The sequence below is a fragment of the Petaurus breviceps genome, unplaced genomic scaffold (genome assembly GCF_028583685.1).
Source record: "Petaurus breviceps papuanus isolate PSGF00001 unplaced genomic scaffold, PetGlider_PUasm1.0 90701, whole genome shotgun sequence".
In the NCBI taxonomy this organism is placed as follows: domain Eukaryota; kingdom Metazoa; phylum Chordata; class Mammalia; order Diprotodontia; family Petauridae; genus Petaurus; species Petaurus breviceps.
Window position 1 is genome coordinate 8,877,662 of NW_027187316.1, and position 12,720 is coordinate 8,890,381.

The following is a 12,720-nucleotide window of genomic DNA, read 5'->3' on the forward strand; positions in this document are numbered from 1 at the left end:
GTGGAGAGTCCTATACACTGGGAGTAAAGGGGAGAAGAAAAGAAGACTAAATGAAACAATAAGAAAGAGAAGAGTGAGGGGCCTTGAGGTTCCAGCTGAGAGTTTTATTTTGATGAGACAGCTATAAAGTCAAAGGCAAGGGAGGGAAGGGAGTGGGATTTAGTTGGAGAAGATCATATGTGTAGGACAGATAGGAGTGATTAGAAACAGGGAGACCAGCTAGGAGGTTATTTCAGTAATCTAAAACTAAAGGAGCCAGACTATAGATGGGCTGTGGAAAAAGGAGAAATAAAATATGGATAAATAGTTGGTGGGAAGAAATGAGGAGGGGAGAGAGAAGAGCAGAGTTGAAATTGGCTTCAAAGAAGGATAATGATGAAGAAAATGGGGAAGAGGAGATGGAGTCCCTCAGACCTATTCGGTGCAGGGAACTATCCAGATTGTAAATTGTTTCTCCCTCTGCTGTACTTCTAAAGCGCTTCTCCGCCACTCTGCCCTTTTGACACAGCACTGGAATCACAGAATATAGGAATTGGTAGGAGCCTTAGAATATAGATTGCTTGTTAGGACACAGAACATAAGGGACCTTAGAGACTGTGTGAGTTTACTCCTCCATTTTATAGATGAGGAATGTAGGTCCAGAAAGACTTGTCTGAGGTCTTTTAGCTAGTAAGTGGCAGATCTTCTATGGGAACCCAGCTCCTCCAACTCCAAACCTAAGGTCTTCCCACTATACCAGGCTGCTTCATACATATATTTCATTCATTCATTCCTTTTTTCGCTAGTTCAGGAGCTGTGATTTCATATTTATAGGAAACTCCAGGAAAGAAGCTGAGGATCATTTAGGAAATTCCTAGTAAGAAAACTCTTTATAACTGGAAATTGGCACCTGCTCTCCAATCTACATTTTTTTTTTTTGGCCTTTTTGGAGGGGGAAAGGCAGATGAGGCTGGATTTAAACTCAGGTCCTCCTGACTCCAGGGCCAGTGCTCTATTTCAATTTACAGTCTTAAGAGAGTTTCCTGGGAGCAGTAAAAGGTTAAAGTGACCGACTGAGGGTTGCACATCCAGTAAGTGTCAGGAGGCAGAATTTGAAACCAGAGCTTCCTGATTCAGAGGTACCTCTCGTGCTATATATACTGTATATGATATGAACTGACTTGAATTATTTGTCTGTCCGTTTATGTATATGTCTTATTTCCCCACATAGATTATAATCCCCCAGAGGAGGATTATATATCTTTTTATTTTTTTTTTTTTGAGGCAATCAGGGTTAAGTAACTTGCCCTGGGTCACATAGCTAGTAAGTGTCTGAGGTCACATTTGAATTCAGGTCTTCCTGACTCTAAGGCCAGTGCTCTCCACTATACCATTCTGATGCCCCTACCTTATACATTTTTGTACCACCCCCTAGCACCCCAAGCCAGAAGTTTAGCATGGTGTCTTGTACGCAGGAGGTAGTAAGTAAATACTTTTTGATTGGTTAAAATGATTTATTGGAAAGAAGGAGGCAGGAGCTAAAAATCTGGGAGTCCACAGACAGGTGAACTAAACCGAGTAGTTCCCCAAGGTGCTGTTAAGAGAGACAAGAGACACACAGGGAGAGACATAAAGATAGAGATGGGCAGAGGTAGAGAGAAAAGAAAGACAGAGACAGAGGAAGAGAGGAAGATATGGACAGGAAGATGTGGAAGAAGACTTATAGAAGGAAAGGAGCAGGGGCCCTGTGGAATGCATGGAAGGAAACAGGGAAAGAGCTGTTAGAAAGGGAGAAAAGCGGAAAAGTGCCCCAGAAGTAACAAGACAAACACCAGGAAGAATTTCTGACTCAGAGGTATGTATGATAAAAAAGTCAAGAAAGGAACTGCACACCCAGTCATCTTTAAAGACAGGAGAGATTCTCATAAAGGTAAGGGGATAAAGGGCGTTAACTTGGACAAGCAGAACACTCTCATCCCCATCCTCCACTAAATTCTTTGGGCATTTTCTCTTTCTTTCTTTGTTCTCCAGAGGTTGCCTACACTTCTCCCCTAGAATATAGCATCAGAATACCTGCTGCCCTCTACTCCCACACTCCCCTTCCCTAACTGCCCCATTCCTCACTCCCTACCAAATCCTGTCCTCTCAACTTCAAAATTCTGCTCAACAACACTCATCAGCCCCTATTTACCCAATAGCCTTTCCTAAATAGCCATGTGCCAGTCTCTCCAATCCTTTCAGTATTCCTCCTCCCTTTGAAGAGTTTGGATTTATTTCCCTGTCTTGAGTATTTTGTCTTTCCCATTCAGGTGGTAAATTAGATCTGTATCTAGAAAGTAGATCTGTATCTCTCCCCACCATCATCATACTGGGAATTCCCTTAAGCCAGAGACCCCTACTCCCCCATACTGGGAGACTTGAGAACCCATATTATGTATCTCCCCATAAGCTTAGGAACTCCCAGATGATAGATACATATCTTCCCCTCTTTCTATATATTCCCTCTAACCACTGCATATATGAGTACTTAGGACAGGCAAAGGTGGGACTATCTTAGTTCCTTCTCCCCAGTCACCTTCATCTTCCTTTATTGGTTGATTCTATCTTTTCTTATTTCCTATGTTAAAGCACTATGCTTCCAGACCTCTCTTACAAGAAACTAAACAGTTGGATTAGTGGTTGGAGACCCCATTAGTAGATGATTTTGGAGAGATGAAAATCCCACTCATATATTCTCTTGTTTTTTCCTCTTCCAATCTTCTATATTGAGTTATCATTCAGTTATATCAGCTCTCCCACCTCAGGATGCCAGTGTATGAAGAAGGGAGCAAAGGGAAGTACCCCTTCTCACCAGCTCAGGCAGGCAGACATGAGATGTCATTTTCTCTGACAAGAGGGCAACCTTTGCCCCTTCTCTCCCTGATTTCCTATCTTCCCCTCCTCCTCTTCCCCATCAACAGGGACCTGAGTGGCCTGGTGACTGTTGCCATGGAGACCAGCCAGCCCCAAGACCTAGGATTTTTTCCTGCTGCCCCTGCCCCCAAGAGACAGTCCTATCCCCTATGCCCTGCCTCCCTCACAGGATGCCCTCTGACTCTTTACAAAGCCCTAGCCATAAGACTAGTTTCTGGACAATACACACTCTAATAAACTCCCTTCTAGTCACCTCTTCCCCTAGACATGTCTTCTGGCCCTCCTGCCACCTACCCCAGACAAACACATCCATAAAGCCCTGAGAGACAGAGGGAGGAGGGGAGGAAGAAGAGGGTCACTCTCAGCTACCCAAACAGGAGGAACCTCACCCTCATCCCAGAATTTCCTAAAAATCATCCTGACCCTACAATGCCAACAGGACACTGAGATCCTAGTGGAGAGGTAAAGGAGATTAATGAGCAGGACCTTGCTCCCCCTCCCCCAACACCAACATCACCATATTGAACTTCCTGACATTCCCTTCTTCACTCAGACACTCCCTCCTAGTCAGCCCAGAATCAATGAGGAAGTCAGAACTACAACTCCCGGCAGGCTAAGCAGCAAGGAACCCTGGTTCTGGCTGAGTGAGGCATGCTGGGAAATGTAGTCTCTGTACACTGCACCTGCCGCAGGAGCCAGAGGGGGAGGGGGTAAAGAGGGAATCTGAGCATGGGTAGGGTGGAGTAGGGTGCAGCCTGCAAGGTCCTCACCCCTAGAGCCTGTGTAGGAGAGATATTGTTAGGTCTTCCCTACTTCTGTCAAACCAGAGGGGGGACCATCCTTAGATCAGTGCCTTAGAGAGTTAATAGGGTCTGAGAAAAAAAGCTCCCTTCTTACTCCTCCTCCCTTGAGCTCTGCAGCTCAGACCCAGAGCATTAATGGAAATCCAACCAGACTACTTCTAGAATGGGCCAGTTGAACCTGACACTGCAGGAAAAGGCAGCCCTTAAGGTGCCTGGAGCAAGGACTGGAGGGAAGGGGTGACCGAGTAAGCAGGGCAGGAACAAAGATTTCTTGGCCTAGCTATACAAAATTAAGCATGCAAATGAAATGCTAACAATATGCAAATGTGTATGTGAGCACCTCCCCCTTTGGGACTCAGTAGCTGGAACACGTTGAGCAGCAGCCACTTAACCCTTTCTACCCCACCCCATCCCACCCACCTCCCTCCAAGGTTCCCTCACTACTCCTTGCCCTTCTACTGTCCATGGGTCACTCACCACTTTCCAGCGCTCCTTGACCACGTAGTTGGCCGGCAGGATGTCGGCCTGCTCCCCTCCCCCACTCATGTTGGCCTCTTCCCTGAGGGCAGCCGCTAGGCACTGCATCCGCCAGCCAGAGGGAGGGGTTTCGGTGGCACCTGCCTGGTTTGGGCCATCTACCTGGGGAAGTGGGGAGGGTTTGTGAGTGGGTGGGGATGAAAGTAAGTAGGATGGTGCTTAGAACCCACCTTGAAGATAAGGAAACCCCAACATCTCCCCAGTCCAAATTTTCCACCCACCACCTCCCAAAGGGAAAAGGTCACCTGTATCATTCACTGGGGCACCTTCCCTTCCCCACCCAAAGCAAATCCACCTGGAGAACATTTTGAAGAGGGAAGAAAAACTATACCAGGCATAGGAAGACATGGGTCTTGGGGTAAGAGAGGAGTCAACAGGAGAAGCCATGCTAGCCAAGGGCAGAACTGAGAGAGACACCAACAATAAGAGGCGGAACATCTATGGGAAAAACATTAATGAAGAAAGACCCCAAAACCAAAAAGAAGAGACATGTTCGATGAGAAGAGGAACAAACTAGCCACAGGAATCTAGATAGGCAAATGAGATAGGTTAGTGTTAGAGAAAGATATGCTAGCCAAGGTGAAACATGCTGATTAACTAAAGAGATACAATGGTATAAGAGAGATACATTAATTATGAGAAACATGCTAGCCAAGGTGAGATGTTATTCATTGTAGGAGGGCCTTTTTAAGGAGACACATGCTAGAGTAGGGATGCTACATGCTCATGTAAAAGAGATCTGATAAAAATTAATGGAGAGAGGCAATGAGGGAAGACATAAGAATTAGGCAAGGTGAGACATGGTAATGTAGGAGACTCATGCAAACCATGGTAAAACATGAGTATGAAAAAGACGTGAGAACCAAGGTGAGACATGCTAACCTTGGGAATCACTCTAGCCAAGAAAAGCCAGGACAATATGGTAAAATGCACCCTGACTAAGCAGACATATCAATTGGAAGACAAAACAAAACAAAACCTCAAAACCAACTTTGGAGAATTTCTACCTGGAAAGAGAGACTCACTAATACAGCCACAGGGGTAAGAAGGATGTAATAGTGCATCCCCTTGTGAAATAGGCCCAAGATATCCCTTAGAAGTAGAGACAATTAATCAGCCTGGAGGGAGAGAAGAAGGAAAGGGAAAAAGAAGAGGTATCTGGAGGAGAGTGAGAGAGAATCAGGGAGCCCATATGAATTAGGAGATGTGAGAAAATGAAGCCACCTAGTAGGGTAAGGGAGAATTGAAAGGAAGAAGAGTGAATAGGAAGATGCCTATTCTGATAGAGGCCCTTTCTGGAAGGTGCCTCTTCCCCTATTCTGATAGAGGGGATAGAGGAGGGAAAGAGCCTTTGACCACTCTGTTCAGGACAGGATGAGAAGGAATAAGACTTGGGGAGGGGGAGAGTAAAAGAAGGTATTCATAAGGAAAGGCTTCCTAACTTTGGGAGGAGGGTGGTTTTAGCAAACTGAGCACCTGTTATTTAAGGAGGTAAGAACAGGGGTATTCTCTAGAGATTTTGGAGGGGAAGAGAGAATCAGCTCTCTTATCCTGTTGGGAGCCATGTGGGCATGGAAGGTAATAATACTCCTGTCATTTGCAAAATTAGGGCCAGTATCTTCCCTTTGCTCTCCCTTTTTCTCTTCCTAACATAGCTACCTATCCCCATCTTCAGACTGACCCTGTAGGAAAGGGGTAACTTGTTAAGAAAGATGGAAGAGAGAAAGGTAGAGTATCCAGGCCTCCAGGAGAAGGAAAAAGTTGATAAGGCCATGGGAAGGGGAAGAGAATATCTATAGAAACCAGGTTGGAGGCTGAAAAGATATTAAGAAACTGCTTCTCTTTTTGGGGGGAGGGATAGAATGTGTGGTTACCCTGGGAACCAGCATTTAGACATGCCGAAACCAAGTTCATGGGTAGGGAGGTATAGATAAGGAGATAGGGTATGAACTCCACTGGCTTCCACTTTTTCCCATTAAAATATTTTTCCCATCTTCTTGCTATAGGTGAATGATTCAGAACTCCCTTCCCTGGGTGGGTTTTACTACCTAGACAAGAGGAGTTGGGAGTAACTGTTGGAGAGAAAGTCTGTTTATTCAAATGGCTCAGCTGGGCCTTCTCCAATCGCCCCCAACAAGCCTCCCTCTCTTCCACCTCCCACCAGTGTTGAAATGTTTTGTTGTTGTTGCTGAGTTATTTCAGTGGTGTCCAACTCTTTGTGACCCCATTTGGTGTTTTCTTGGCAAAGATACTGGAGTGGTTTGCATTTTCCTTCTCCAGCTCATTTTACAGGTGAGGAAACTGAGGCAAACAGGGTTTTAAGTGACTTGCCCTAGGTCACACAGCTACTAAGCATCTGAGGCAGGTTTTTAACTCACAAAGATCGGTCTTCCTAACTCCAGGTCTGGCACTCTATCCACCAAGCCACCTAGCTGCCCTTGCTAAAATGGGACAGGGATAATAATTAGGAGGATAGTATAAACAATGACAGGATAAAAGAAGGAATAGAATCCAGGAGATAAGGCTGGAAGAAATTGTAGGGGGAAATTAGGGATTATAGCTCCTGTATAGAGGTGAATAATTTTGTTTGATGTGACTGTCTCTCTCTCCAGCCCATCAACTTGTATCCCCGTCTCCTTACTGTCACATTATCTCTTACGGGTAGAGATGGAGGTAGGTACACAGGAAGAAAGAATTGGACCTCATTTTTCTTCTTTGAGTCCTTCCCGACCAAGACTTCCAAGACTTTGATCAAGGGAGGCATATGAAGTAGGACAGGGAGATCCTGTATATGTTTTTATAAGTATGTGCCTGTTGCTATGAAATAGTGGGTACATGCTGATGTTACCTTGTGCAGCAGATGTGTGTATGTACAGATGTGTATAGGTAATTATAAATGAAAGTTCATGTAGGTATGCATTAAAATTCCTGTTTATGCATGTGTGTGTGTGTGTGTTATGTAAGGAGTCTATATTGAAGGGCCCAAGTTATGGGTATGAAAGGACAGGTGAATGATGAGACCAGTGGAGGGGGTGATGGGACAGGTAGAATGATGGAAATAGGTGAGGAGATAATGGAGTCAGGGAAGGAGCTGATGGGGAGAGGTGGAGCATTGAGAACAGGTTCAGGAGACTGGGGCAAGTGAAGAGGATGATCAGAACAGATAAGGGGTGATAGGAACAGGTGAGAGGTAATAGGAATAGATGGAGGTAACAGAAAAGGAAGCTGATTGGGACAGATAAGGATGATGAGAAGAAGTCAGGGAACACTGGGAACTGCTTGGAGAATTGTGGAAACTGTTGAGGAGATTATGATCACCTCTCGGGTGAGGAGATGATGGTTACACAGAAGATGGGTAGAGAAAGATTGGATCAAGTGAAGATTAGTAATAGGGATAAGTAAGGATAGATTTAGGTGAGAAAAATGATGGTAACAGATGAGGGAATGCTGGGTACATGTAAAGGGGTAATAAGGACCAGTAAAGGGGCCATGGGAACAGAGGAGAAGCAATAGGAACAGGTGTTATATAGACAGATAAGAATGGCTTGCAGGTAGACAATATGAAAGTCATCAGGACAGATGATGAGAATGAAGAGAAAGGTGAAAAATTCATGGAGGAGAAGAACAGGAGGATGCTGGATTCCTTAGAGAGCATTAAAAGGAATGTGTGTGAGCCTGAGCCCGAGGCTGAGGGCAAGGATGGGCCTCAGGCTCTGCTGCTTCTGGCCCTGCTCTGGGTGGTGACGGGAGGGCGGGGGAGTAGGAGGAGGACATAGGGAGCCTGGATCTGGGAGCAGAGGGATGCAGCAGCAACGATGGGTGGGAAAGGAGAGAGGCCAGGCGGCCCTCCCTATCTCCGCTCTTTTCCTTTGCACCCTCCCGGGCCTTCCCCGCCTTCCTCCTGCCCTGGCCTCCACGAGCCAGCCCCCAACCCCAGGCTCCTCAGAATCCAGCCTCCAGGGCCCCGATTCCCCGGCCCCGCCCCGCCCTCACCTGCTCTGTCTCCGCTGCGGCTGCGGCTGCAGCGGCTCCGGGCGGCGCATCCCCCGGGGCCCGGGCGGGGCGGGGGCGGGGGCGGCTCAGTGCGGCTTTGCGCAGCCCGCTCCCCCTGGCAGTGGTGGTGGCTGCAGCGGCAGCGGCTGCGGCGGCCTCCCGACCCCGACCATCCCGGCCCGGCCCGGCCCGACCCCGATCTTCCTCCCGCGGCAGCGGCGGCGGCGGCGGCGGCGACGGAGCGGGGAGCTGCCCACAATGCACTGCGCCGCCAGCATCAGCACCAGCCCTGACATCACCGCCCCACCGCCCGGGCTCTGACATCACCGCTCCAGTTTTGACATCATCACCTCGACTCTGACAACACCTCTTTCCTGTCTGTGGAGAGAGGGTCCACAGACACTCCGCCTCATTTAATCCTTGATTAACTGGTCCCTCAGCTTGGATTTCACTAATCCTGCCGAGTTACTCTCCAAACCTGTCCACCTTTATTTTCTCACCTGTTCTCCTACCTGTCACCACATCTCCCCGCCTGTGCCCATCACCCAACCTATCCCCACAACTTCTCATCAATATCAATCACCCCAACTTTTCCTATTATCCCTCCTCCCCCTCTCCCCCAGCATCCCTCACCAGCCTCTATAACTCTTCCCCTGTTCATTTTCATTTGTCCCTTCTTATTTCTTGGCCTGTCTTCCTTCTTGATTTACTTTCCTCATCCTATCAGCCCTGAATCATGCCCCCCTTGGATTAGGATCACTTTAATTTATGCAGTGTGGGGAGTCCTGTGCTGAATTTTTATTGCAGGTAATTCTCTCCTGTTGATGAATTTCAGTTCCTCATCTACAGAATGGAGCAAAATATTGTATGATGGAAGGAGCATTGGTTTTGAAATTAGAAGCCTACTTCTAATCCTGATACTGACACTGACTTGTGTTGAGTGGCCTTGAGCAAATCACAACTTAACAGAATTCAGTTTCCTCATTTGTAAAATGAGAGTGTATGACTAGATTATCAGTAAGGTCTCTTCCAGCTCTAAATCCTTAACTTTTTTCTTTCCCTTTGATTGACAGGAAAGGTTGATGCCATCAGAGTAGTGATCTCAGAGGACAATAGGTTAAGGTAAAATAACTGCTTTCATCCTATGGGGGTTCACTAAAAGGATTCTCTGGTAGCAGACAGGACTAAAGGGTAATAATGTACTTCATCTGAGTCCACCATGATTTTGTTTTCCTATACTGTCTCTACATTTTGAAAGCTTTTCATTCAAGTAACTTAGAGTTTATGAGCATTTGGTATGGTGATTTAAAATGTCATACTGGAGTTTTTATGGAACAAAATTATATCTTGGCAAGGTCTGTATTTGTAGCATAGGGATTTGTTATCTGTCTGTCCATGAAAGTAAGATTCCGATGTCTAATTCTAGACACTAAGTCAAGTCTTTCTAGTTATTCAGATGCTAGTTTTAAAACCTGTGGTGATTTGTTGCACCATCTTTGTATAATGTACAATTGATCACTAAGTCTGCTTCTTAAGGATAAACCTTCTTTAATTTCTCATGGCAATAACCTAGTCCTGTATTGTCATCAAAGACCCTTCCACTTCCACAAATAACTTCTCATGACTCAGCCATTTGTTTGTTTCTTCTCTGTTGATTTATTGCTGGCTGAGTTCTTGTGGCTGTCACCCATGGAGGGCTTTTAAATTTTGTCCCTGGATCTTAGCAGTTTCATAGGCTCTATGTAGCAATAAACCACTTTTGGTTCCATTCAACAAATCTAATGACATGTAAATGTTATTAGCCTTTACTGTTGTTTGGTGAAATTATGTCTACTTGTTCTAAAAGTGTTTCTGTAGCTTTCTGACCTGTTCTACAAACATCTATCAATTCCCTTCCTCTTTTTCTGAGGAAATTATAATCTTTCTATAGTTGTTTTGGTGAAATAGATCCTGCATTTCATTAATACTTTTTTGTATGAGGATACTTTCCTCCATCATCATTATCATCATCATTAGCAGCATATTAGATTTATAGTATAGTGGAACTATCACTGAACTGGTCTGGGGTCAGAAGACTCAGGTTTGAGATATGTTTCTGACCTTGAACAATTCACTTTTCTTCTTTGAGCCTCAGTTTCCTCATCTGTAACATAAAGATACCATCATCAGATGAAAGTATAGAGGGGGAGGAGGGAGGCAGAGCCAAGATGGCAGATTTATAGAAAGCAGGATAGGCAAGCTCCCTCCACAAAACTCTAAACAAATCTAGAAAATCTACAAGACCAAATTTGATGGATAAATCCAGAAAAAGACACTGTTAGTCATTTGTCCAGCCCAGCTTGGCACGGGGAGCAAGACCAAGAGGTCTTTGGATGCTGGGGATGAGTAGGACCAAGGTATTCTGGCATTCAGAGAGAGGCTGTGCACCAGGGCAAAAGAAATCCCATATCAGGGCACCCCCAGACCCGTATTTGGGCACATTGCCTTGGGGACAGTTGCCAACTGGAAGCATTATTGCCCACTATCCAGTTCTAAGTCACAGAGCCAGGATGGACTGAAAAGTGGTCCTGTGCATGGGGATGGTGTTCCCAGGCAGAGAGGCCTTGGGTCAGGGTTTACTGAGAAAGGAAGAAGTTCAGAAGAAAGCAGTAGCAGTGTAGCTCAGACTCCAGGAGCAGAACAGGGTCTTGGTTCTAGCATTTAACTCAGCCTGCAGAGATACAACCATGACAGGAATCCTGGATCAAAGGGAAGCATACAATTCCGACACTCTGAACTAATAGAGCTTTCCAGCTAGCTGATAGGAGCTGAATCCATAGTATCTACTATTGTTCAGACCAAAACTCAGGTCAGGAACTTGCAAAGCTCAGATGGGGGAGGAGGGCAGGGAGAATGAAACAAATAGATTTGTGTCTCAATCAAATCATGTTGAGAGCACTGAAAGCTTGCAAGTCCCCAGCCTGTGCATGAGATTTTGAAATAGTATAACATTCAATACCCCCAAGAAACCAGCAACATGACCAGCCCTGATCTCTCCAGAAGTAGGGTAGAACCCAGCCCTAACATCAAGTCCAGAGTCAGGAGGTAGGCTGGAAGAATGTTATGGGAATGGGAATTTAAGATCTTCCCTGCCCCTAGGCCCTTTGATAGGTTTAAGTGACTCTGAGAACATTCCTTGATTTGAAAATAGACTCTGCCCCCTAATAGGCTGAATGTGGTTACCTGGAACCTGTGGCAGGAAGCTTGGTTTTCAGGAATGCCCACACCTTGTTGCTTTTGATTGGGCAGTGGGTCAAGAGGATTGTTACATTCTCTGAGCCAGTAGAAGGCTGCTATATATACCCTGATGTGACATTTTACTTTGGGGCTCACTTTGAGAAGAGTTATGTGATTTGACCAGATGAGACTCTGGGCAGCCATTGAGCCCCCTGGCTTTGAAAACCCAGATGTTGGTCCTTCCCTCTCTGGTAACTGACTAGGTGTGGATGTAATGGTCAGACAGTTGGAAGCCTGTCTGCTGTTGTTTCTTTCTCTGTATTTGTTGTCTGCTTGTAACTTGTTTGTATTCTCTGAAGTTTGGGGTGCTGACCTTTTCCTCCTGAACTAGGTAAATGACATATGTTTGATTAAAGCAAGATTGTTAACCCATTTTGAGTTGCTTTCCTTTAGAAAAGCATATCTAAGAACCTGTGTTGGCAGCTACCCTGGGTATGCTAGGGTGCTTGCTGCTATGAAAAATGAGCAAACAAAAAAAAAGAATTCTACTATAAAGAGTTATTATGGTAGCAGGCATGCTTAAGAGTCAATCTAGAAGAGAATATTTCCAAAATATCTACAAGCAAAGTCTCAGAGAAATATACAGCTTGGGTACCAAACTCAATTAGAATGCCTGGAAGAGATTTTTTTTTTTAAGTTTTTATAAATGGAAAGAGAGGGCTTCAGGAAAAGAAATGAGAGTTTAAAAATTGGAAAGGAAATTAATGGTTTGGCATAACAAGTACAAAATTTTACCCAAGCAACAAACTCCTTGAAAATTAGAATGGACCAAAGAGACACTAATGATTCCATGAGGCAACAATAAATATTATAAGAAGTCAAAAGACTGAAAATATGGGAGGAAATATGTAAGGTATCTCTTAGCAAAAAGAAATGACTTGGAAAAAAAAGATGGAAGAGAAAAAAAATTTAAAAATCACTGCATTACCTTAAAGCTATGCTCCCCTCAAAAGAACCTAGATATCATATTTCAGTGAATTTTAAAAGAAAGCTGCCCATATCTCTTAGAACCAGAGAGCGAAATGGGAATAGAAAGAGTCCATTGGTTACCTCCTGAAAGAAATACTCAAATGAAACATTATGGCCAAAATTTGGTTTCCAGGTCAAAGAGAAACTATCTCAAGTAGCCAAAAAGAAAGAATCCAAATACAAAGGAGCCACAGTCAGAATTACACACAATTTAGCACCCACCACTATAAAGAAGAAGAGAACCTGGAAT

General features: G+C 45.0%; 2 protein-coding genes across 2 annotated transcripts in view; one reads left to right on the forward strand and one right to left on the reverse strand.

Annotated features, from left to right (window-relative positions):
- Positions 1-8,368, reverse strand: part of TTBK1 (tau tubulin kinase 1) — a 31,191-nt gene extending 22,823 nt beyond the window's left edge. Inside the window, exons 1-2 of the mRNA XM_069065987.1 lie at positions 8,226-8,368; positions 4,173-4,334 (exon numbers count right to left, since the gene is read on the reverse strand). Coding sequence (XP_068922088.1) covers positions 4,173-4,280 — 108 coding nt within the window. The 5' untranslated portion in view covers positions 4,281-4,334; positions 8,226-8,368. The remainder of the gene's footprint in view (positions 1-4,172; positions 4,335-8,225) is intronic.
- The window catches only part of MEA1 (male-enhanced antigen 1), a 323,822-nt gene that overhangs the window by 58,020 nt on the left and 253,082 nt on the right, over positions 1-12,720 (forward strand). The gene's annotated exons all lie outside the window — the stretch shown is intronic.